Raw genomic sequence first — 26,976 nt, 5'->3', positions numbered from 1 at the left:
CAGCACGGGCCGTGCCTGGTCGGACACGGGCCGTGCCCAGCATTGTTACTAGCAGTTTTTAGTTTTCCAAGTTATAGAAGGTTGAGCACGGAGCCGTGTCGGTGCAACAGGGGGTCGTGTCCAACTCTCCAGTAACTGGGATTTGGAAAACAATCACTGTAACTCCGACCACGGGCCGTGTTCATTGAACACGGGGCCGTGGTGAACCTTCTGACCAGCATTCTTTTCTGTTTTTATTGCAGGACTCGGAACCAGACGCCACCCCTACGTAGTGTATGAGCTCCAGTTCTAATAAGGACATAAAAGAACCTCTAGAAGAACCCGAACGCTTTCTCAGAAAAAGACTAAAAGCCAAAAACCAAGAGAAAGTTTCGGGGAATCCACTTCTAATGGCGGACCAACGTACCCTCATGGATTATCTACGACCCACCGTAGGTAATCTCGGCGCCGCTATCAACGCACCGAATGTAGAAGCCAATAACTTCGAACTTCGGCCGCATTTAATACAGATGCTTCAAAACTCCGCAACCTTTCATGGGCTTGCGGACGAGGATCCCCATCTACATATTACTAATTTCTTAGAAATATGTGATACTTTTCGGATCAATGGAGCATCAAATGACGCCATCCGCCTTCGAATGTTTCCTTTCTCACCAAAAGACCGAGCAAAAGCTTGGCTTAACGCCCTCCCAGCTGGATCGGTAAACACCTGGGATGAACTAGCCCAAAAATTTCTATATAAGTATTTCCCTCCCGCTAAAACGGCTAAATTAATGACTGAAATTAATACATATTCACAAGAGGACGGGGAATCCTTATATGAAACTTGGGAAAGGTTCAAGGAGCTATTGCGAAAGTGTCCACATCACGGCCTTGCGATATGGCAACAAGTATCCACTTTCTATAATGGGTTGTTGCCACACACAAGGCAGACACTTGACTCTAGCTCCGGGGGACTTTTAGGTAATCGCCGCCCGCATGAAATATATAATCAAATTGAAGAAATTGCTCAAACCAATTTTCAGTGGCACACTCCCCGAGGCAATAAATCTATTGCCCCGGGCGCCCATAAGGTTGATGAAAGCATTTCTTTACAAGCCCAAATCGAGGCCCTTTCTTCGAAAATAAAAAAATTGAAAATGACAAAAACAGTCTCGGTTATGGCTTGTGAAGGGTGTGGTGGGCCACATGAAAATTGGAGTTGTATGAAAGAAACAGACGATCAACAAGAGTCGGTAAACTACATTGATAATAGACCTAGGCCGTCGGGTCCTCCAACGGGCACCTACAACCAAGGATGGCGAAATCACCCTAACCTTGGTTGGAGAGAACCCGACAATAGTAGTAACCAACAAAACCAACGAACAAACTTTCAACAACCAAGAAATGAGTCACAAAATTTCCCTCAACAACAAGGTGGACGAGAGAGGCTTGAAGTTACTATATCTCGCCTCATCTCCGACACTGAAAAGAAAAACTCGGAAAGGTTTCTACAATTAGAATCAAATTTTAGAAATCAACAAGCTAGTATTCAAAACATAGAAAAACAATTAAGTCAACTAGCCCAAAATTTTTCCGAGAGACCACAAGGCGTATTACCAAGCAATACCGAAACAAACCCAAAAGCGCAAGTTCATCTCATCACATTACGAAGCCGCACCGTGGGGCCAACGGAAGTGCCACCGCCGACAGAGGAGACTATACCACCTCCTCTACAAGAGAAGGATTCCCCTCCATCACCAGAGCCTACCAAGGCTCCTCGAGTTCCGTACCCTGGTAGGTTAATTCGTCAAAAGACCAATAAGCAATTCGCAAAATTCGAAAGTCTACTAAAGCAATTGCATGTCAACATTCCTTTTATTGATGTCCTAACCCAAATGCCTAAATATTCTAAGTTCATGAGGGACTTCCTCACTCATAAAAGGAAAATTGAAACGTTGTAATTAGTTAACTTAGGTGAAGAATGCTCTGCCCTCGTACTCAACAAACTCCCCCAAAAGAAAATCGATCCCGGAAGCTTCACGATTCCTTGCTCGATCGGGGACTCCCCCGTTCGTAATGCACTAGCCGACCTTGGAGCTAGCATTAACCTTATGCCCTCATCAATGTTCAAAAGACTCGGCCTAGGAACAACGAGTCCTACAAAAATGAGCATACAACTTGCTGATCGATCCGTCAAATTCCCGCAAGGTGTCATCGAAAATATCCTAGTAAAGGTAAACAAATTTGTCTACCCGGCCGACTTTGTCATACTTGATATGGAAGAAGACACCGAAGTCCCCCTCATACTAGGGAGACCATTTCTCGCCACCGCACAGGCAGTGGTAGACATGAATGACGGAACGCTCACCTTAAGGTACGGGGATGAGGAAGTAAAATTCGGGGTTGGGAAGAGAATAGAGGACGATGACCCGGTCAACTACATGAAGGTTATTGATTCGAGTTTGGATGCTGCTCTCCGACGGTGCAACATGGGATGCAAAACATCCCACTCAGAAAATATATAACCTCACCTTGGGTCTAGCCAAGGACCCTTATAAACGTGGCGCACCACGGAGGCATTCCGCGAAACTATCCTTAGTTTAGTTTAATCTTTTAGTTTTAATTTGCAGGAATAAAACTGTCACACCCCCAAAATCCACCTGCGGAACACCACCGCTTGGAGGCGTGACCGACCAGGATCCAGCCACTAATCATACTGAGCATTGATTTAATAGTAGAAATATTTACTATCCAAAGTAGTTAACAACATCGTAGTTTAAGTTCGATGATTAGTTTAACAAAACAGCGGAAGCATAAACCAAAGTAGTTTAAAGATAGTTCTTAGTTCAAGATAAGTAAACCCAACACACGGGTTTTGACGAACACTACACATCCCCAAGCAGCAGCTCCACGGTCACTGGTTACCTGCAAAGCATGCAGTAAGGGGTCAACAATAATGCTGAGTGAGTTCACTAGTTGTCCAGTTTTAGTTTACCAAAAGCTTAAGTTGTTTAGATAAAGCATTTATAATCACGTTGTGGGGAGCTACCCCATCTGTAAGCTCACTAAACTGTAGATACCGAAACTGTTGACGGAAAGTTGTTGTGCCCCGAGTCAATGTCTATCGTCATTGACCATGTTGCAAGGTCTACTAGTTCACGCCCGATCTCCCCCGGTCACGGTGTGAGGTTGTCAAACCTAATAGCGCTATCAACTAATAACCCGTTCACCCCCGGCGATTAATCGGTACTGTAAGCAGGGACTTAAAGTGATAGAGTTTCGTTTAGCATGGCTAGTTGTGATTCATAAATAATATCCAAACGTATCTCCCCCGGAGATAGTAGTTACCCATTCTGATTTCCCCCGGAAGTAATGGTTTAAAAGAGTTTTTCCTAAAGTTGGTAGTTTGTTCGTATCCCTCCGCGGGACGCATGCTTTTAGTGTGTGAACTCACCTTGGGTTGCTCGGCAGATTAGGTTACTTGTCAAACACGTTGGTCACCACGTCCTAACATGGTTACCAGTATAGGTCAGGTTTGGTGTACGAGCAATCACGTATAATCTACACATAACTAACACGTAGCATGCATGAAATCAGACAGTGGGTTATTGGGCCGGCCTTAACATTTACACAATCAAACAGCAACACATAGTCCAGTCAACAGGTAGCCCATATTACACACATTATGGCCCAATAACCAAAGTGGACAGCCCAGTCGCAACCAGGTGGTCTCGAGTCGCAACCAGGAGGTCTCGGCTTGTCATGCTGTGGTTGCGAGTCGCAACCAGGAGGTCTCAAGTTGTCACGCTGTGGTTGCGAGTCGCAACCAGGAGGTCTCGAGTTGTCACGCTGTGGTTGCGAGTCGCAACCGAGTGGTCTCAAGTTGTCACGCTGTGGTTGCGAGTCGCAACCAGGAGGTCTCGAGTTGTCACGTTGTGGTTGCGAGTCGCAACCGAGTGGTCTCGAGTCGCAATGCTGTCATTTTCTTGTTCACATGTTGATTCAGACACTTCAGGCTAAATTGTACTATGTAATCAGGCCCAAATCAAGTAATAGCCAATAAGGTTTCAACTAACAGTTTTCCTAATCTGACCATCAATAAAAATAGATCAAACATTGCCCTTTTTGAAATCTTCAAACCATATTCAACAAGTTCATCCTATATTCATCATTCTAGGGTTTTCATATTCAAAGCAAACATAACCCAAATAGTTCATGAATTACACACAATCCTTGGTTCATCATCTTTATACAACATCAATCATTCATCTCCAAATTATCTACCATTTAGTTTAAACATTCAACTAGTCATTTTGAACATTTTAACAAGCATCCTAACATGGTTTACACATATGGTGAAACTCACAAATCATTCGAAAAATCATGCATAACACTACTAACTAAACACTTTCTAGTCCATTCAACACACATAAATCTTTTACACATATAATAACACTAACCGGTTATGAAGAAGGAGCCGAAACAAAGGAAAGGAACCGAGAAAATGAAGTGTCCGAGTGATGATGATCTTGACCGAGATTTCTTGACCGAGATCCCTTGTTGTCGCCGGTTTGATTCCAAGCTTGAACCGAGATTAAGGAGTGAAAGTAGTGTTGTTGAGGGTTTTCTAGTGAGAGAGAGAGGAGTGTTTGTGTGTTTGTGTAAAATGAAGGAAGTGGGGAAAGGTTGGGATTTTATACAAGGTTCAAAAATAGGCTTAGGGGGTTTCGGCCCAAACCGGTTACGGCCCAAGAGGCCCACTCGAGACCGAGTGGTCTCGACTCACATACACATATATATATATAATATATATACATACAACACATACCATGCAAAAGGTCACGTTTCCATTTAATAACATATATATACACCAAGATATTACAAGAAATTTGTTCGGAAAAACCTAGAGTGTCACATTATCCCCAAGTTTTAAGAACTTTCGTCCCGAAAGTTAAGGCAGCCACTGCCAAGCTAGCGTGTTTCAACGGGGTGTCACATCATCCCCCCGTTAGTTTGGAATTTCGTCCCGAAATTCGGTTGTAGCTTCAGTGCTGGGGTTTTCGTTTGGGAACAACTGGGGATACTTGGACTTCATCTGGTCTTCCCGCTCCCAGGAAAACTCTGGGCCACGCCGTGAGTTCCAACGAACTCGCACGAGAGGTATTTGGCTACATTTGAGGGTTTTGATCTCTCGATCCGTGATCTCAATCGGTTCCTCAGTAAAGTGTAGTTGTTCATCAATAGTGAGTTCCTTGAAAGGAATTATGAGTGTTTCATCTGACAGACACTTCTTCAGATTAGACACGTGAAAGACATTGTGCACTGCACTCAGCTCTGCAGGCAGGTTCAATCTATAAGCAACCTTACCGATTTTCTCGATAATTTCAAATGGTCCAACATATCGCGGATTCAGCTTGCCCCGTTTACCGAAACGAACCACACCCTTCCAGGGTGAGACTTTAAGTAGAACCCGGTCCCCGACCTGGAATTCTAGCGGTTTCCTACGCTTATCAGCGTAGCTTTTCTGACGGTCACGAGCTGCCGCCATGCGTTGCCTGATCTGGGTAATCTTTTCTGTCGTATCTACCACCAGTTCTGGGCCTGTGATTTGACTGTCACCGACTTCCGCCCAGCAAAGAGGTGATCGGCATTTACGACCGTACAATGCCTCAAAAGGTGCCGCCTGAATGCTAGTGTGGTAGCTGTTATTGTAGGAGAATTCCACCAGCAGTAGATGCTTCTCCCAGTTCTTGCCAAAATCGATCACACATGCTCTAAGCATGTCTTCCAGGGTTTGGATGGTGCGTTCAGACTGCCCATCCGTTTGTGGGTGATAAGCGGTGCTCATGTCCAAGCGTGAGCCAAAGGATTTGTGCATAGCTTGCCACAACTCGGAAGTAAAACGAGCGTCTCGGTCGGAAATAATGGAAGTTGGCACTCCGTGTCTCGAGACTACTTCCTTTAAATAGATTTCTGCCAAGGTAGAAAACTTGTCTGTTTCCTTAATGGCCAGAAAGTGTGCAGACTTAGTCAATCGATCTACTATCACCCAAATAGTGTCATTCCCGCGTTGGGATCTAGGTAGCCCCGTAACAAAATCCATGGAAATTTGTTCCCATTTCCACTTCGGGATTTCTGGTTGCTGGAGTAGGCCTGCTGGTTTCTGATACTCAGTCTTGACTCTTGCGCAGGTCAAACATTTGCTAATGTATGCTGCTATGTGGGCTTTCATGCCAGGCCACCAGTAAGTGGTCCTTAAGTCGTGGTACATCTTATCTGAACCAGGATGTACTGAATAACGGGACTTATGGGCTTCGTCCATCACAAGCTCTCGTAGATCTCCATAAAGTGGGACCCAAATGCGCCCTGCCACATAGTAGGCGCCGTCTTCTTTTTGCTCTAGTCGTTGTCTCGATCCTCGCAGGGATTCAGCCCTGATGTTTTCCGTTTTCAGAGCTTCAGTCAGAGCATTTCGAATCTGAGTGGGGAGGTTAGACTGGATGGTAAGTTGTAACGCTCGCACGCGCTTGGGCGTAGTGTCTTTTCGGCTGAGGGCGTCTGCCACGACATTGGCCTTGCCCGGATGGTACTTGATGGCACATTCATAATCATTCAGGAGTTCGACCCATCAGCGTTGTCGCATGTTTAATTCCTTTTGCTTGAAGATGTGCTCAAGACTCCTGTGATCGGTGTAAATGGTGCACTTGGTACCGTACAGGTAATGTCTCCATATCTTAAGCGCAAAGATCACTGCTCCTAGTTCCAAGTCGTGCGTAGTGTAGTTCCTTTCGTGAGTCTTAAGTTGTCGAGAGGCGTAAGCAATAACTTTGTCGCGTTGCATTAACACACAACCGAGCCCATGGATGGATGCATCGCAGTAAACCACAAAGTCGTCAGTGCCTTTAGGCAACGAGAGAATAGGAGCACTACAGAGGTTATCCTTTAGTTTCTGAAACGCGGTTTCCTGAGCTTCACCCCATTTATAAACCATACCCTTCTGAGTAAGAGCCGTGAGAGGCTGAGCGATCTTTGAGAATCCCATGATAAATCTTCGATAGTATCCCGCTAGTCCCAAGAATTGGCGGATTTCGGTCGGAGTCTTAGGGGTAGGCCAATTCTTTATAGAGTCGATCTTAGCTGGGTCGACGTGAATTCCATCCTTGTTAACCACGTGCCCAAGGAAATGGACTTCTCGAAGCCAGAAGTCACATTTCGAGAACTTGGCATACAGTTGCTCATTGCGAAGGAGTTCGAGGATAAGGCGTAGGTGCTGTTCATGCTCTTCTTGACTTTTTGAGTAGATCAGGATGTCATCGATAAACACGATCACGAATTTGTCGAGGTAAGGTTTGCACACTCGGTTCATGAGATCCATGAATACCGCGGGCGCGTTGGTCATTCCAAAGGGCATAACAAGGAATTCATAATGACCGTAACGAGTTCTGAATGCAGTTTTGGAGATGTCTTCATTACGGACTCTTAGCTGATGATAGCCTGATCGTAAGTCGATCTTAGAGTAGTAGCTCGATCCTTGCAACTGATCGAATAGGTCGTCGATTCGTGGGAGAGGGTAACGATTCTTGATGGTAACCTTGTTCAACTCACGATAGTCAATGCACATTCGGAACGTGCCATCCTTCTTCTTAACAAAGAGTACCGGTGCTCCCCAGGGTGATGAACTAGGGCGAATAAACCCTTTATCCAATAGTTCCTGTAGTTGAGTAGAGAGTTCCTTCAATTCTGCGGGGGCTAGTCGATAAGGTGCACGAGCTATTGGCGCTGCTCCGGGAGCTAGCTCGATTTGGAATTCGACCTGACGGTGGGGAGGGAGTCCAGGTAATTCTTCAGGAAAAACCTCGGGGTAGTCACGCACTACTGGAAAATCTTCAATCCTCTTTTCCTTTTCCTGCGTGTTGGTGACAAGTGCTAAGATAGCGGTGTGCCCTTTTCGTAAACACTTCTGGGCCTTCAAGAATGAGATAACGCCGGAGATTTCTCCACCTTTGCCACCTTGTACAATGAGGGGTTCGCCAGAACGGCGGGGAATACGAACTGCTTTCTCTTGACAGAGGATTTCCGCGCGATGTTTGGATAACCAATCCATACCGATAACAACATCGAAGCTTCCAAGTGTAACAGGGAAAAGATCGATACTAAATGTCTGACCAGACAATTCTAGTTTGCAGCCTTTGACAACATGTGAGGCCTCGATGTTTCTACCATTAGCTAACTCGACGATATGATGTGAACTTAGTAACGAAAGCGGACGCTTAAGCTTCTTACTAATACGTAGGGACACATAACTAGCATCGGCTCCAGAATCAAATAACACAGAAACATAACGATCATCGAGTAGGAACTTACCCGCCACGACATTGGGGTCATTCCTTGCTTCTCCAGCTCCAATCACAAAAGCCCTTCCTCTAGCACCATTCCCAGCATTGTTGTTCTGATCGTTGTTTCCAGCTCCCTGATTGTTGTTGCGGTTTTGGTTCAGTTCAGGGCAATTCTTCTTAAAGTGCCCCTCAGCTCCACACTGGAAACAACCCTTAGCGTTCCCGTGATGTTGTTGCTGCTGGTTCTGCCCCACGGGACGTGGACTCCTACAGTCCTTGGCCTCATGCCCCATCTTGTTACATCGCTGCCCACTGACTTTTCCCACAAGGCCCACTGTGATGTCGATTGCACTTGTTGCACTTGGGGTGGTTACCGCGATAGCCACCCTGTTGTTGAGTGCCCTTGTTGTTTTCAGTTTTCCTTTGCTGTGCTGGGGCCTGAGTGGGGTTAGCATCCTTGCTTTGATTTCCTTCCCACTTACGCTTGTTGTCACTAGAAGTTCCGACGGTAGCACTGATCCTTTTGGGCAACCTGCCCTCTTCTACGGCCTGATCAGTGAGTTTGTGAGCAAGTCGAACGATCGGCTGAATGGTAGTGAGGTTGGCTGAAGTTACATGGCTTCGAATTTCTGGAGCCAAACCCTTGACGTACAACTCGATTCTTCGATACATAGGTCGAGACATGTTTGGGCAAAGAGCAGCATAGTCATTGGACAGCTTGGTGTAGGTTTCAATCTCTGACCCAACCATCTTAAGCGCATAGTACTCGTTCTCGAGTTTGTGGATGTCATCCCGGTGACAGTACTCCTCCTTAATCATGTCCTTGAAATCCTCCCACGCAGTAGCATTAGCAGTTTCCAATCCAAACATCTGAATTTGCGCCTTCCACCAGGAAAGCGCATTTCCTTCAAGTGTAGCAGTAGCAAACTTCACCCAATTCGCAGGGGGACACTCACAGATAGCAAAGACAGCTTTAACTTTCTCAATCCAGTGCAAAAGACCTATGGCACCCTCAGTGCCGTTGAAAGGGAGAGGCTTGCAATCCATGAAAGTTTTGAAAGTACACATGGGTGGTTGCGCAGGTGCATGCTGACCTGTTCGTGAGAAGCGAAGCGTATAGGTTTTAGGGATAAAAGGCGATGTGGCGGTAGGATCTAAACATCCTAGGGTAACGAGTTTACCTCCAGGGTGAGCTGCGAAAGCTGCAGCCACCGTGTTAAGCAGGTTAGTGAATTGAGCCTGAGTCATGTTGATGTTTCCTCTTCCACGTCCACTCATTGTCTTCATAATCAGAAAACATAGTATGAGTGTGATGTTGTAATGTAGCGAGAATGAGATAGAAGAGAGAGGTGTATCTATCTAATTTAGGCACACTAGTACGTATAGCATAACAGGAAACATAAGGTAAGCAAACAAGTAAACACTAGTCCGAGCTATGAGGTCTAATGTGTTGAGCCTTGCACTTGGAGTGTAGTGTCGTCGCGAGTCACAGGTTATAGTCTGGTCTTTCCCAAAAAGATTTTCCCCTTTTTAAAACCAAGTTCACTATAACCAATGGCTCTAATACCAATCTGTCACACCCCCAAAATCCACCTGCGGAACACCACCGCTTGGAGGCGTGACCGACTAGGATCCAGCCACTAATCATACTGAGCATTGATTTAATAGTAGAAATATTTACTATCCAATGTAGTTAACAACATCGTAGTTTAAGTTCGATGATTAGTTTAACAAAACAGCGGAAGCATAAACCAAAGTAGTTTAAAGATAGTTCTTAGTTCAAGATAAGTAAACCCAACACACGGGTTTTGACGAACACTACACATCCCCAAGCAGCAGCTCCACGGTCACTGGTTACCTGCAAAGCATGCAGTAAGGGGTCAACAATAATGCTGAGTGAGTTCACTAGTTGTCCAGTTTTAGTTTACCAAAAGCTTAAGTTGTTTAGATAAAGCATTTATAATCACGTTGTGGGGAGCTACCCCATCTGTAAGCTCACTAAACTGTAGATACCGAAACTGTTGACGGAAAGTTGTTGTGCCCCGAGTCAATGTCTATCGTCATTGACCATGTTGCAAGGTCTACTAGTTCACGCCCGATCTCCCCCGGTCACGGTGTGAGGTTGTCAAACCTAATAGCGCTATCAACTAATAACCCGTTCGCCCCCGGCGATTAATCGGTACTGTAAGCAGGGACTTAAAGTGATAGAGTTTCGTTTAGCATGGCTAGTTGTGATTCATAAATAATATCCAAACGTATCTCCCCCGGAGATAGTAGTTACCCATTCTGATTTCCCCCGGAAGTAATGGTTTAAAAGAGTTTTTCCCAAAGTTGGTAGTTTGTTCGTATCCCTCCGCGGGACGCATGCTTTTAGTGTGTGAACTCACCTTGGGTTGCTCGGCAGATTAGGTTACTTGTCAAACACGTTGGTCACCACGTCCTAACATGGTTACCAGTATAGGTCAGGTTTGGTGTACGAGCAATCACGTATAATCTACACACAACTAACACGTAGCATGCATGAAATCAGACAGTGGGTTATTGGGCCGGCCTTAACATTTACACAATCAAACAGCAACACATAGTCCAGTCAACAGGTAGCCCATATTACACACATTATGGCCCAATAACCAAAGTGGACAGCCCAGTCGCAACCAGGTGGTCTCGAGTCGCAACCAGGAGGTCTCGGCTTGTCATGCTGTGGTTGCGAGTCGCAACCAGGAGGTCTCAAGTTGTCACGCTGTGGTTGCGAGTCGCAACCAGGAGGTCTCGAGTTGTCACGCTGTGGTTGCGAGTCGCAACCGAGTGGTCTCAAGTTGTCACGCTGTGGTTGCGAGTCGCAACCAGGAGGTCTCGAGTTGTCACGTTGTGGTTGCGAGTCGCAACCGAGTGGTCTCGAGTCGCAATGCTGTCATTTTCTTGTTCACATGTTGATTCAGACACTTCAGGCTAAATTGTACTATGTAATCAGGCCCAAATCAAGTAATAGCCAATAAGGTTTCAACTAACAGTTTTCCTAATCTGACCATCAATAAAAATAGATCAAACATTGCCCTTTTTGAAATCTTCAAACCATATTCAACAAGTTCATCCTATATTCATCATTCTAGGGTTTTCATATTCAAAGCAAACATAACCCAAATAGTTCATGAATTACACACAATCCTTGGTTCATCATCTTTATACAACATCAATCATTCATCTCCAAATTATCTACCATTTAGTTTAAACATTCAACTAGTCATTTTGAACATTTTAACAAGCATCCTAACATGGTTTACACATATGGTGAAACTCACAAATCATTCGAAAAATCATGCATAACACTACTAACTAAACACTTTCTAGTCCATTCAACACACATAAATCTTTTACACATATAATAACACTAACCGGTTATGAAGAAGGAGCCGAAACAAAGGAAAGGAACCGAGAAAATGAAGTGTCCGAGTGATGATGATCTTGACCGAGATTTCTTGACCGAGATCCCTTGTTGTCGCCGGTTTGATTCCAAGCTTGAACCGAGATTAAGGAGTGAAAGTAGTGTTGTTGAGGGTTTTCTAGTGAGAGAGAGAGGAGTGTTTGTGTGTTTGTGTAAAATGAAGGAAGTGGGGAAAGGTTGGGATTTTATACAAGGTTCAAAAATAGGCTTAGGGGGTTTCGGCCCAAACCGGTTACGGCCCAAGAGGCCCACTCGAGACCGAGTGGTCTCGACTCACATACACATATATATATAATATATATACATACAACACATACCATGCAAAAGGTCACGTTTCCATTTAATAACATATATATACACCAAGATATTACAAGAAATTTGTTCGGAAAAACCTAGAGTGTCACAAAAACACACTCATGGTGGTAAAGGATGATAAGGGAAATGAGAAACATGGCCCCATGCACAAGAACAAGGCCACACGTCAACAATTTCTCCGTTACAGTAGGTTCAGCACGGGCCGTGCCCAGCCCACACGGCCCCGTGCTGAACTCCCTGCAGAAAAATGCCCAGTTCAGGTAACTGGACACGGGCCGTGTTCACCAGACACGCCCCCGTGTCCAGGCCTCTGTTTCTTTTCTTTAATTATCGTTACTGGCACCTGAACACGGGGCCGTGCCCGGTCCCCACGGGGCCGTGTCCAAACTGCCAGTAACATAAATTTTTGCTTTTAACACCATGTTACACATCTAATCAACCTAAATATTTATTTTTGGGACACATTGAGGAAAATGTGTAATTTAAGTGTGGGGGGATGCTGAAACCTTGAAATTTGCAAGTCCTAATAAGAAGCCTTACACAAAACTCTATTGGAACTGCTAATCACCCCAAATTTTTTCAAAAATTTTCATTTTTTTTTTACTTGTCTAAAGTTTAAGTTGGGAATTCTAAGACTAACAAGGTTATATTTTTACAAATTTACAACCGATAGCGTCGTGATAGAAAGAACTAACATAAGAAAATTATGAAACGGCATGACAAGCTTAGTTAAAATTCGATTATATACACTTGATCACATAGAAAAAACCCATTCCCACAAAAAGTGAGTTTTGAGCCTTTATTGAGCATACAAATATACATCTTTACGCTAAATGCTCATTTTTCGTTTCTTGTGTGAATAGCCGCTTGGTTCTTACGACTCTAGAACTTGCCACGACGATTCATTCCCGGTCCCTACCAACTTAAACCCAAGTAAGTAAATGATGGAGGCATTAGGACTAATCCTTTTTCTTTCAAAACCATTATTTTTTATTTTTCTCCTTTCACCTACCCAAAAACTCCCCCTAGTTAACCCCTTTGAGCCTAAACCTTTCATTTCTTTACCCTAAAACCCCTTTTACCCACCAAAAACCCTTTTTTATTTTTACCCTTATTTTAGTAACGAGCTCGGTTTTCGTGTGACTGGAAAAAAAATGAAGTTAGAAATAAACAAACAAAGCTCTTAAAACAAAAGCTTGTTTGAAGAAACACTTCATATAAAAAAAAATAAAAAATAAAAAGTCACTAATACAAATGTTTTACGAAAACTGACGCTTTTTACGATTTTCGTCCTTTTCTACTAACCACTAACCAAACTACCCACGTTTAGCCTAAGCCTTTACCCAAAAAGTCCTCTTGATATTTACAAAGGTAAAAAGTTAAAAAGGAGGAGGATTGATTGCTTGGCAAGCCTATGGTAGGAATAAGTTCCATGCCGCTCTCGAGTGATTCACTAAAAAATACACCTTCGGCCGAGTGTGAGTGATTTCTCCCGTGAGGTATGTGAACTTGTATATAAATGGAATTTTAAAAAGGCATGCTATGCCCAAATAAGTAATCCCTCTTATGAAACGTTCTAAATAAATCATAACGAATAGGATTGTAAATAAATAAAAATAAAACCCAATAAAGATCTTGGATTCCCGACACTCTATGACAAGCCAAAACCTTCTCTTCTACCCATTCCATTTGGAAGTGAAAGCCACATATTAAAGAGTTTTGCTTGAGGACAAGCAAAGATTCAAGTGTGGGGGTATTCGATGTGTGTAAAATGCAACATATAAATTACATCAAATGAGGCATAAAACTAACCCTTTTTAAGTACTAATGTTGGAAAAAGAGTGTTTTTGTCTTCCTTTTGTATTTTCAGGATTAAATGAGCTCAAATTAACAAAAGAAGCAAAAAGGCAGCTAAATCTAACATGAATACAAGAAAAGGGACACAAGTGGATTGCCCGACCCCTCGACAACATCCTCCCAAGCAAAATAGAGAAGGCAGAAGACTGAACACGCCCCGTGCTCAGCCAGCACGGGGCCGTGCCCAAGAAGAGCAGAAAAGACAAACCAGTAGAAGATTCTATTGCCCACCACGGGGCCGTGCCCAGTGAACACGGGGACGTGGCGAAAGTACTGCAGGCGCATTAATTGTAATTGCGAATTACAATTAATGAAGAGAGAGAATGTCAGACAGGCACGGAGCCGTGCCCAGCGGACACGGGGCCGTGCCCAGCCTTCTGTTCAGCCTATAAATAGGAGTGCTTGGTTTCATTGCAACTCATCCCTTGGCACACCACCTCTCTCACACTTCATCCACCACCCACCACCACCATAACACCATCATCCACCACCATCATCCATTGTCCATCATAGAGTGTGTGAGTCGTCTCGGGATCCAAGATTGATCGTAAGAGTTCTTGACAATCAAGGCCATGTTTGCCTAAGTCTCTTACATCACTTGGTGAAGACAAGTGTTTAGTATAATACTTTTTATTTTTAATCTTTTGCACTTTTTATTTGGTTTTGTATTAATGACTTTAATAACTAGTTGCTTATGTTGAAGGTGATTCTTCCTTATCGTTTGTCCGTGGTGTCTTGGCATTATTTTACTGTCTATATAAAATAAAAGATTTTCACCATTCATATCTCCACGGTCTATATGGAGGTATGTTGGCTACCTGGTCGGGGGTTAAGGGAACGGTTTGGTAAGGGTCTTGCCCTTGTTCAGCGTTTAGAGGTCCTGCAAGGGACCTGGGTCAAATTTAGTAGGATCTCCTTCAATACCCATAGGTATTGGATGGCGGGGATCCAAACTCTTTGACCCCCTCATAAGTCAACTACTATTAATACTATAACCCGGCTATTTAGGACTGTATCCCTGCTGACTCAGACTACTTAGTCGAGGGTAACGTCACCTCCAAAAGAGGGGCCTACCATAATTTGCATTAATAACTTAATTCATTATCTTCCAATAATCCGACCCTTTAGGATTGTATCCTTGCTGACTCAAACTACTGGGTTGAGGGTAACGTCGCCTTCAAAAGAGGGGCCTACTACAATAAATAAGATAATCTCTTAAACAAGTGCAAAAGTGCGAAAATAATCAAAGGTTATACTAATATACGAGTCGGATCCAAGTGATTCATCTTGTCTATCTGTTTTTATTTTTATTTTTATTTTCAGCATTTAGTTAGCTTTTATTTTCTTAGTTTAAAAATCTTTTCTAACATTTTGATTTGGTTAGACGTTGAGGATAAACCGGTATTAAAAGCTCTTGTGTCCTTGGACGACCTCGGTATCTTACCAACACTATACTACGTCCACGATGGGTGCACTTGCCCATATGTGTGTTTAGTGTTAGTGAATATCGTGTTTTATAAATTTAAAACTTGGCTAAAAGTGTAAAAAGGGCTTAAAATATACATCTAAAATATAGTACACCTAACGCACATCAATGGACTTTATGATTTATAAACTGTGTTATGGGTTTTATTACTTTATACTTCCGCTAACTTTTAAATTTGGTTTCGGATTTTTGGTTTGGTGAATTTTAAACATTTGGTTTCCATGGTTTTACTTTATTTTAATTAAATGTTCAGTATGATGATTGGTGGTATGATCCCGGTCAGTAACATGCCTCGCGGTAATATTCCGCTTTTGGAAATTTGAGGGTGTGACAGATTGGTATCAGAGCCATTGGTTATAGTGAACTTGGTTTTAAAAAGGGAAAAATCTTTTGACAAAAAAACCAGACTATAACCTGTTCAGTGCTCAACGATCCATAATGACATTTCGCTCCACGTGCAAGGCTCCACACTTTAGATGGCATGATTTATGTTATGTAGCTTACTCGTTAGTTTGCATTTGCATGGTGTGTTGCTTATGGCGTACTTATTTAACATTGTAGCATGTTACCCTTATTAGCCCCCGTGTGCTCACTTTGGCACTCGACTGTTTGCATGAAACCTTATGTGCTTACCCCCCTCCAGTCATTCTTTTTCCACACTTCTACGTCAACATTCTCTTTTAGTACATTGTGAGTGTGTATTCTTTCGTTTAACGTGTGTTACGTCACTAACTCGACAGGCATGTCTACGTCATTCGCATCATCTGACCAGCCTCGGGCGCTAGGGAAGACAACCGCTGCTACTCACTCACCCCTGCGTCAGGTGGAGACGCGTGTGGCTTATTGAAAGAGACTCGCTCAGGGCGGGGAGTCATCCTCCCGACCTACGCATGCACTGCCAGTTAATCAGATCAGCGCCCAAACCGAGTCTGCTGTGATAAAGGCTCTTAGGTATTACAACCCGATGTTGGTAGAGCAAAACCAGATCTTAATGGAACAAAATCAGTCACTACTGAAACGAGTTGCTACCCTTGAAGGACAGGTAGGATCTCAAGGAGAGCAGATTCAGGTGCTCTTTGAGAGCTCGGTTGATTTGAAGAAAGAAGCCCTAAAGGGGCGCGAGGTACAAGGTTTTATTATGGGAGACGCTCGGGTAGATAGGGAAAGGCTGGACTCGCATGGTAATAGGATTAATATGTTGCATTGGAGGGTCCATCAGTTGGAAGAGGCCCAAGAACAAATGCCACCTGCACCTGCACCCGAGCCAGCCCCAGCCCCGACACCCCTGAGCCGGAAGAAGAGTCTGATGAAGAACCGGACGAGGTTCCGGAGGAAGAGCTAGAAGAGAAGGAAGAAGAGCCGGAGGAGGTCCCGGAGAGTGACGGAGACGATGACGATGGTGATGACCTCGGGGATGGAGACGTGGACGACTGACCCGTCTAAAAGCTCTTGTGTCCTTGGACGACCTCGGTATCTTACCAACGCTATACTACGCTCACGATGGGTACACTTGCCCATATGTGTGTTTAGTGTTAGTAAAATATCGTGTTTTATAAATTTAAAACTTGACTAAAGTGTAAAAAGGGCTAAAATATACATAAATATATATACTACACTCACACGCATCAGGAAGTCAACCAGAAAGTCTACAATAGGTGGTTATCAGTTCTTCAGGGGGAGGATAGTGTCTTGGCAATGTAAGAAGCAATCTTACATGTCTACTTCTATATGTGAAGCTGAATATATTGTTGCAGGTAGCTATTGCTTATAGGTTCTCTGGATACAACAGTAGATGCGCGATTATGGTTTGAATTTCACTTGTACCCCTATAGTGATAGACAATAATGCCGCTATTTCAATCACAAACAATTCCGTAAAGCACAGTAGAACAAAACATATTGACATTCGTCATCATTTTATACGAGATTGTGCTGAAAAGAAACTGACTGAACTTAATCGAGTCGACACATTAGATAACCTTGCAGATCTTTACACAAAAGCATTTGACAGGGCTCGTTTTGAACATCTAGTCGAACTCAACGAGATAAGGAATCCTAAATAACCAGTTTTTCATAAGAGTTTTGTAAATATTTTATTAGTTTCTTAAAAATCAAAAATAAAAAAAAATATAGAAAACCATAAAAATGAAGAAAAAAATAGAAAATAAAAAAGGAGTTGTCACTGTGTGAAAAAAAAAAAGAAGAGATGATAGTACATCCGCGTGTTAGACTGTCACACTAAAACTGAAATTAATTTGCATAAGTGTGATAGTAGATCCATTATATGATGTACCAGTAGGCAAAAAACATGAAATAATCAACTTACTAACGTGATATAAACATAACGAAATGTGTATGAGTGGGTAACACATTAGTGGCGTATGGTTTGATGACCTTAAATCTTGCATTGAGAGATTGCCAAAATCCGAGGTTTTGAGTCTTTATACTATTATTTCATCTAGGGATATCAGGCTTGTCCTTCTGCTGCATCCAGATATATGCTGACCTAGGCACAACCAAGATATCTTAAAAGAGCTAAAATGCCAAAAACCCAGAAATTGAAGAAGCTCTCCTAGAGAGTCATTCAAATGTGTAGAATGCATAAATCGTACCAAATTTTGGTATTTGCCTTACCCTCGTTGGATATCGGTATCTTTGCTATACGGAAGAACTGACCTGATCACGAAAGTTCTAACGTTGTAAAACAAAAAGCATGAATTCGGTATACTCACCTACTACGAGGAAGCTTTGTGCATACCTTGATCGTGGGGCTATGTCCAGAACTGGGACATGGTAGTACATCAGTGTAACATTACCCTTAATCGTATCACAAGGTAATGGAAGTGGATAAACAATAATGGTAATTGTCTTGTTCTGCTTTTCACGAAAATTACTTAAAGAAGTATCTATTAGTGTGAAAACAGTTTGATGTTGCTGGTATGATCTTCTTACCAGTGATTCTCACAAAAATAAAGTGTTTATTTTATTGTATGTTATATATTTGTTTTCAGAAAATATAAAAATCCAAAAAGATTTTCCTTTTCCTTTAAAATTCTTAGTGTACAGAAAAGGATTGTTCATGGAGGAGTTATTACCGATAGGGGGAGACGATGTTAGAAGATGAGTTCAAACTTTCAAAACCTTGTGGGTTCTAGTGTGTTGGACTAATTTTTTTTTTTTTTTTTTTTTTGAGTGTTGGTGTTGAGTTGAAAATTGTTCAATCTGTGATACAGTATTACCATCTCTTGATTAATAATAATTTGTTTAACTTCGTTGAAAAATTCTTATGGGTTCTCGAGATGTTTTGTTTTATAGTATACAGATTGAAGCAGTGTATTGCAGAGCTGTTGGTGTGAAGAGATGAGGAGTTTGTTCGTGCTTGGTAGAATCCTCCTTCTACAATGCAGAACGGAAGATATGAAGACATACTTGGATTGCTGATTCAGGACTTAGAAGATTTGGTTTGGAGGAAAGATTCCAGATCACTTTAGGAAGGGAGAAACCTATAAAACTAATCTTTAAACAAAAACAGGGATCAACAGAAGTGTAATTTTAATTCATACATTGTTTGTGCCTATATTAAATAAACAAATACGTATGCAATTTTCTCATGTTTATTTGAAAAACTCAACATACAAATCTTATCTAAAATAAGCTTAACAAAATATATCACATCTATATATCATCATCGTATGTAGTATGTCACAATTTAGGAGGAAACGCTAAGTTGGGTAAATATTGATAATTATACTTGATTGTTTTGCTTATTATATTAGACTATGTGTTATGAAGTGGCTTCATGGGCTTTTTATAGAAAAAAAAGTGTAGCCAATTGCCACAAAGGCACACTTTTTTTCACTTTTACACCACTAAGAGCACTTCTAAGGTTTGGATTCCGAACGAGTACCAAAAGCAGACGACCATGTTGTGTGGTGGTGACTAGGCGGTCTGGTGTGTTGATGGTCCGCTCGAGCGGACGAGAATGGTGAAGGCATGGTGGGTCCCATTGACCGTTGGACCAGTTATTATTATTCTTATTATTTTTGCAACGGCTATATTTTTTAAAATATTAAAATAATTAACTTTTAAACCAACATATGCACTACATATACACACATTTATATTACACATCTCACACAAACAAATACTCTCAACCGCAACTTCCAATTTACCAATTCTAAATTTCATTTTAATCACAATGAGCTCAAACGATGAAGAAACCGCGTAAAATCCGCCTACACGTGATATTGCAGCGTATACCTCCGATGACAAATAGTCCACTTAATCTCCAACACTACCTTCCCTTTTATTACTAATGTCTCATGCAAGTCGTCATGCAAAAGGTCGATGTATTGCAGTCCGACGACGTCGAAGAAATGCACTTGCATTATATGATTCACCTAATGTCGAAGCAAGCTCAAGTTCCAGATAGAGAAAAAAGGGGAAGCGTACAGAAATAACTAGGGGTCGAGTGGAAGGAGACTAGCATCTATGGAATGACTACTTTATGTAACAAACCTCGATAAACACCACAAAGAACCATAACCGAGGCTCCAAACACGTACAACGAGACCTGGCACGAGAAACAAGGAAAGTCAGATTTTTTTACCTCCTCGCGCTACGCGACGACATCAGCATAACATAGTCGCGTAACGCGACGCCCTTAGATTCGACGGGGACACTTGGCAGCCACGTGGCAAGTCTATGGTGGTGACTAAGGCCACCTAAGCCCTAGCTAGTGCCTTCGCGCTATGCGAAGGAAATAAGATAATTCGGTCGCGTAACGCGACGAGCTTAATTCTCAGCTATAAATTGAGCGTTCACGAGACATTTCAATCTGCTCAAAATTTTCTTTCTCTCTCAACTTTCTGCTCAAACTATTATACCCCAAAATACTACGAAGCTTTGCCCCGGTGTAAGCGTTTTAACCCCTAATCACTACTTTGATACCCTGTCCGATCGATTCTAAACCCAGCAACGGATGTCAAGGTGTTGCCTGAATAAGGCTACACTTTGCTAACTACGTTGGGGTTTTGATCTCGTGATGTATCAATAATGTTGAATTGGGTTATCGATTAAAAACAAAAGTCGGTAGCGTGTGTCATCGATTAAAATATCCATGCTCTTTTAAAATTGACACCTACACCCCATATTCTCCAAGAAGCACACCTACACTTTTTAAATTGACACCTACACCCCCTATTCTTTAAGTAGGTTAGATATTCACTTTTAGCTTTTAGTAATTGACAAGTTTGACCCTCCAAACTTTTCTACTTAATAACTTAACACCTCATTTCTTTACATTACTTTTACGACTTTTCATCGCAATGTGCGAATGCCAAACCACGTTAATGCCTAAATTACTTTTACAACTTTATATCGTTGTCTAAATTACTTTTACGACTTTACACATCACAACGATTGAGACATACTCTTTTTTATCTATGTCTGATGACGTTAATATCACGAACGTAACGTGTGTAACAAAGCCAAAAAACACGTAAAGTCACGAGCAGGCACCACACGTTAATGCCATCATCGTACACTATAACCGCAATGCTTATATAGGTTACACTGAGTTAGATCGGATACATCAAACCAAACACACGTTTTCATATGATTAACACATTATATAATGTGCAATCAGTTATAAAGAATTTGTGATCTATGGCAACAATCTAATTAATTATGAAATTGCATATAATAGAAAATAACAACAAAAATTGATGTCGTAAACCTAGCAAGTTGTCTTTAAGTCTTTGTTTATCTTTCAAATACATAATATGATAGGAAATTTCATATGAATTATAAACACTGATATTCTTATTTTCTTTTGAATATTAGCTCTAACGGGGTTTCCCTCTTCATAGCAATCCCAAATTTGCTATCCATGTTGAGTTTTGAAGGATCAACTCCATCTGGAAGAACCCAAGTAAATTCATGAATTAAAGATGCCAATATAAATTCAATGCTCTTAATGCCTGATGGCAAACCAGGACACATCCTCCTCCCCGAACCAAACGGCAATAACTCAAAGTCTTGGCCTTTAAAATCCAATTTTGTGACCATAAATCTTTCAGGATCGAACGAAAAGGGGTCGTCCCAAACGTTAGGGTCACGCCCCATTGCCCATAGGTTAACAAAGACTTTTGTGTTCTTCGGAATTGTGTAACTCATAACCTCACAAGTGTCGGTTGCCATATGTGGAAGTAGAAGAGGAACAGGCGGGTGCAACCTCATAGCTTCTTTGATACAAGCTTGTAGATAAGGTAATTTAGATAGATGAGATGAGTTAATTTTATCAGATTTGATTTCTCTTTTCATCTCATTATCTATTTTCAACATTACTTCTTGGTGTCTCACTAGCTCAGACATTACCCATACCACTATACTGGTTGTAGTATTTGTTCCGGCTACAAATAATTCCTGAAGACACAAGAGATCTGTTTCATTAGAAAACTGTGATTGTAAGCAAGACTGTCTCCGAAAATCATTAAAAAAAATGGCCCTGAGATAAAAAAAAAAATAGGGTTGATCCAGGCAAATTGCCAATTTGGGCGACAAAATCACAAATCCAAAATTCTTGAAAGGCCTACAAATGTTTTTGGTTCATAAATCTAGGTCCTTTAAGATTTTTTTTTTTTTTAAACATACAAAATTTTTTTAGTATTTATTAGTGTAGTTATAAGTAGGATTAAAGTAACCTTTGCCACTAAAAAAAACATAACCTAACTACATAATAAATTTATATAGGAGCAATTACTTGACATTTAATTAATTAAGTGAAAGAAATATTAGTAATAAGAAACAGGGCCCTTAATTGATAGGAGCGCTCAACCATCTAAGCGATATCAACAAATATGCACTATTTTGATTTGTACATAACTAGTATTAAGCACTCCCTGCATTGCGGCGGGGGCAAACACTAATGTCACACTACTGCCAGCAACCACCGACACTGAAGTTGCGACATGTTAATGCGAAGAAATTAAACCGAAACGTAAAACATAGAATAAAATAACTAAGTTGATCTAGCACTCGTGCGTTACGATGAACCCGCGTCTATTTTTTCCCGTTTGACAGGTTCATCGTAATCTATATATAATATATATCATTACCACTATACAAACCATAATACATACATTACAACAACCATTGTATCAATTTGTTTGATTTTAAAAAGGACATGGATTTTAAAATTGTAAATTAACTTATATCTTGTTTGATTTGACTATGAGGCAATAAAAAAAGAAAGGGAAAAAAATCAAATAAATTAAAGTAAATTATACACCCAACCAATAGAAGACACCAAGGTAACCAAGAAAAAGCCTGTACAAATTATGTAGATGTTGTACAACATAAATGAGCACAAAAAGCAATTTATGCATAGGTTACAACTAACACCAACACTAACATGTTGAAAAATAATAGTATATAAATTAAGGGGAATTGGCCTGTAATAATCCCACCTAGGCCTTATTGGCCATTAATAATCCCACCTCAAAATATTTCCCCCACCAGTTCCACCTTTCACTTATTTTTCCTACAATGGTCCCCCGTTAAAAAAAAAACTTAACGAAGTTAAGCTTTTTTCCAAATTACAAACAGATTTTTTAGGGCTTTGGATCAGAACGATGATACGAGTCAATTGATGTAAAACTTACTTCGAAATGGTGCTCCAAGTGACTTGATTTTGGTTAATTGAAAACTTAAACACCCGAATTGAAGCACTGTTTTCATCGTTTGTAGCACCGTTTCGAGGCAAGTTTTACATTAATGGACTCGTATCGTCGTTCTAATCAAAAGCCCTAAAAAATATGTTTTTAATTTGGAAAAATGCTTAACTCCGTTAAGTTTTTTAACGGGGGACCATTGTAGGAAAAATATGTGAAAGGTGAGACTGGTGGGGGGAATATTCTCAGGTGGGATTATTAATGGCCAATAAGGTCTAGGTGGGATTATTACAGGTCAATTTCCCATAAATTAATGGATGGAACATGAATTTTTTTGGGCTCCTAAAAAGTTTGGGCCTTGTTCGGTGGCCCATGCTGCACACCCTACGGGCCGGGCCTGATTGTAAGACTGTTTAAATGTTATTTATTCTTTAATAAGACTCGATAAAACGAAGAAGATCTTTGAAAATGGTTATCATTTATAGTTTATTTGTACAAGATCTTTGAAAATGGTTATGATTTATAGTTTAGTTAAGATAGCTAATAAAATCATACCGTTACAAGTTGATGGATCTGATTATTTGAAAATCCATTTTCTAGCAAGCGATCCACAAACGTGTGTGCTTGCTCCGATGACCACGTCGAAGAGTTAACTTGAGATCTTCTTTCATCTATTATGTATTCCCAATAGCTAAACACCTTCGAAAATAGTTTCAGGGTTCCCTTCCTTATTCCGTGAAGATCAAATCGCTCAAGGATTGGAAAAAAAGAACCAAAATCTATTACACGCCCTCCGAACTCAATTATCTTACGTAGTGTTGCTTTCAACTCATTACTACCCCCATAGTCATCTTTCAAATCAATTAAGTCCTTGGCGAAAATAATGGAACTTAGTGTGTTGAACAATGTAGTAAAAACTACATCCTCAACGTTAATTGCCTCTCCTTGCTTGCTATGCAAGAACTCCAACATATGACCAATCTTTTCCTCTCGTAACATAGATTGCGCCTCTAAGGCTTTGGTCGAGAACATTTCTGTTCGACAAAGAGTTCTTAAGTTTTTCCATGTCTCGTTGCACTCCGACCAAATGAGGGAGTGAGGTATTAGGGATGGCTGCTGAAATGCAGTAGGCACAACACGAGCGGAAAGAAAACGGTCTTGGGTCTTAAGGATTCCCATGGCTGCCTCGGGTGTAGAGGCAATGACAACGAGTTGATTGCCTAAGCGAAGAGATATGAGCGGGCCATATTCTCTTGCAATGTTTGCAGTGGAGACATGAGGTTTATTATCAACTTGATGCAAGTTTCCAATTATTGGCAACTTTGGTGGACCTGGTGGGAGATTTTTTGAGCATTTTGAAGGTAATGATTTAATTTGTTTCACTAGGAAAAAAAGGAAGGGGATTGTTGATAGAACAAAGAGGGGGGATGGGAGATTAAAATCCTTAAGAAAGTTTGTGATATTCATCAGAGTTTTTTTTAAAAGAAATTTGGAATTTGTATTGTTTGGTAATGATTTTAGAAATCGTAAGGTATATTTATAGCGTAATTGAATAGACCATAGAGAGTCGATATTGTAAACCGGTCAAACAATCATTTAATTACTTCGAATATCTTTGAAGGATAGATATTTAATTTAAATACCAATACAATACATATTTTTAGTTTTTAATAACTTAAGGGGTAAATTACATTTTTCGTCCTTTATGTTTATATCAAATTACAATAGATGACCTTTATCTTTAATAATTACACTCACAATCCTTTATTTGTCAAACCAATTACACCCTAGGTCCTTTGGCCCTAACCCAATTAATTTTTATTGTTGAATCAAGTCACATGTATGTCACATGAGGGCAAACTAATCCAATCACCTTTTTAATACAAGAATTAAAAGAAACACAGGTATCATGAGGGGAAATTAGTCAAGTAAACCGGTCAAACAATCATTTAATTACTTCGAATATCTTTGAAGGATAGATATTTAAATACCAATAAAATACATATTTTTAGTTTTTAATAACTTAAGGGGTAAATTACATTTTTCGTCCTTTACGTTTATATCAAATTGCAATAGATGACCTTTATCTTTAATAATTACAGTCACAATCATTTATTTGTAAAACCGATTACACCCTAAGTCCTTTGGCCCTAACCTAATTAATTTTTATTGTTGAATCAAGTCACATGTATCTCACAAGAGGGCAAATTAGTCCAATCACCTTTTTAATACAAGAATTAAAAGAAACACAAGTATCTCACATGAGGGGAAATTAGTCAAACACACAAATTGTGAAAGAGAACGGCTAGCCAGCCATTGTTTCTTCCGGCGAGCGGCGGCGCTTTAATAATCGCTCCATATACATGGCAAACCAGGTGGATCTGTGGAATTAAGAAACGATGGCAGCAGTTTACAGCCTCTACATCATCAACAAATCAGGGATTCTCATCCTTATAAAGTATATAAATACCTAATTCCCAATTCCAAATTTGCTTTTCTCCATTTAGGATCTTGAATAATAATAATAATAATAATAATAATAATAATAATAATAATAATAATAATAATAATAATAATAATAATAATAATAATAATAATAATAATAATAATAATAATAATAATAATAATAATAAAAAATTGGAAGAGCATCACAGATTTACTTGGTGTTTTATGTTCAAAAACCGAACTCCGGCCACAAATCCGGTGAGGATGGCGGTTGTCATCTCCCTCAGGCGACTCGTTTGTGTCGATTGTAGGTTGTTGCTGAAATTGTGGATGTTTGTTTGGTGCAGAATAAGGTCCATTGAGGAAGTTTATTAATGGGTTTTTGGATGTTGACCTTCCTGTTTGTACAGTAAAATTCTTTTGTTCAAAACCCAGAGGACTTGCTGTTTTTGTTTGCATTTCTTCCAAATTGATAATTATATTATATTATATTATACCTGTAACATTTAGCAAATCGGATGAACAGTAAAATATTCTTATTTTTTTCTTGCTTTTTGACTTTCTTTTTTTTGCCAAACCAATTTACAATTTTGTCCCGCTTTAAAATTACGATTTTACCATCAGTTTAAAATTACATTTTTACCACCAGTTCAAAATAAAATTATGCTTTTGCCCCTGATGACAAATTACAATTTTGCCCTCGGTTCAAAATTACGAATTTACCCCGTTTAAATTTACAATTTCGCTATTAGTTTTGTTTTCTTCCTCTCAGGTAAATTACGATTTTACCCTTAATTTAAATTTACATTTTTGTCAACGTTTTTGTTTGCTTTTCCAGACAAATTACGCTTTTGCCCCCAGTGTATAACTACAAACACAAGATGGAGGAGTAGTGCCAGGCCTGGAACTCCCCCATTGGCCCAACCAATTTACGATTTTATCACCGCTTTAAAATTATGATTTTGCAATCAGTTCAAAATTAAGTTTTTACCCCCAGTTCAAATAAAATATGCTTTTGCCCCCAACTAAAATTTACAATTTTGCCCTCGGTTAAAAATTACGATTTTGACCCGTTTAAATTTACAGTTTTGCCATTATTTTTGTTTTTTCCCTCCCAGCAAAATTACGATTTGGCCCTCAATTTAAATTTACATTTTTGACATCTTTTTTCTTTCTTTCCCAGTCAAATTACGATTTTGTCCCCAGTGTAAAATTACAGTCATGCCATCGTTTTAGTTTTTTTTTTTTTTTTTTTTTGAGAAAATTGTTGTAGTGCTTTATTTTAATTGTTTGACTCGGTGTGATTTTTATTCGTTTTTGTTTTCCTTAAGCAAAAGTATAATAGTGTTTTAATTTATTTGGTTGACTCGGTGTAATTTTTTTGAGATTGTGTTATAAGTAGTATATACAGGTAACCAAAACACGGACGTACATGTTATCA

The 26,976-nt window shown here is 40.5% G+C and overlaps 1 protein-coding gene, 1 long non-coding RNA gene and 1 other non-coding gene across 3 annotated transcripts; all 3 read right to left on the bottom strand.

Moving 5' to 3' along the window:
- Positions 1–767: 767 nt before the first annotated feature.
- On the bottom strand, positions 768–874 carry LOC118486102. The gene has a single exon (XR_004877958.1). It is a non-coding gene; the product is annotated as a small nucleolar RNA R71 (small nucleolar RNA).
- A 20,222-nt stretch (positions 875–21,096) lies between these two features.
- Positions 21,097–24,621, bottom strand: LOC110897773 (probable (S)-N-methylcoclaurine 3'-hydroxylase isozyme 2). The gene is made up of 2 exons (XM_022144505.2): positions 23,646–24,621; positions 21,097–21,843 (listed from the first exon to the last, which is right to left on the bottom strand). Exons 1-2 carry the CDS (start codon positions 24,555–24,557, stop codon positions 21,241–21,243), a joined length of 1,515 nt encoding a protein of 504 aa, XP_022000197.1. The 5' UTR covers positions 24,558–24,621; the 3' UTR covers positions 21,097–21,240.
- A 697-nt stretch (positions 24,622–25,318) lies between these two features.
- Positions 25,319–25,993, bottom strand: LOC118485435. The gene is made up of 2 exons (XR_004876097.1): positions 25,751–25,993; positions 25,319–25,471 (listed from the first exon to the last, which is right to left on the bottom strand). It is a non-coding gene; the product is annotated as an uncharacterized LOC118485435 (long non-coding RNA).
- Between the last annotated feature and the right edge of the window lie 983 nt (positions 25,994–26,976).

This window comes from Helianthus annuus, chromosome 13, assembly GCF_002127325.2.
Source record: "Helianthus annuus cultivar XRQ/B chromosome 13, HanXRQr2.0-SUNRISE, whole genome shotgun sequence".
In the NCBI taxonomy this organism is placed as follows: Eukaryota; Viridiplantae; Streptophyta; class Magnoliopsida; order Asterales; family Asteraceae; genus Helianthus; species Helianthus annuus.
Note: the sequence above shows the minus strand (reverse complement) of the source record. Positions and strands in the feature narration are given on the sequence as shown.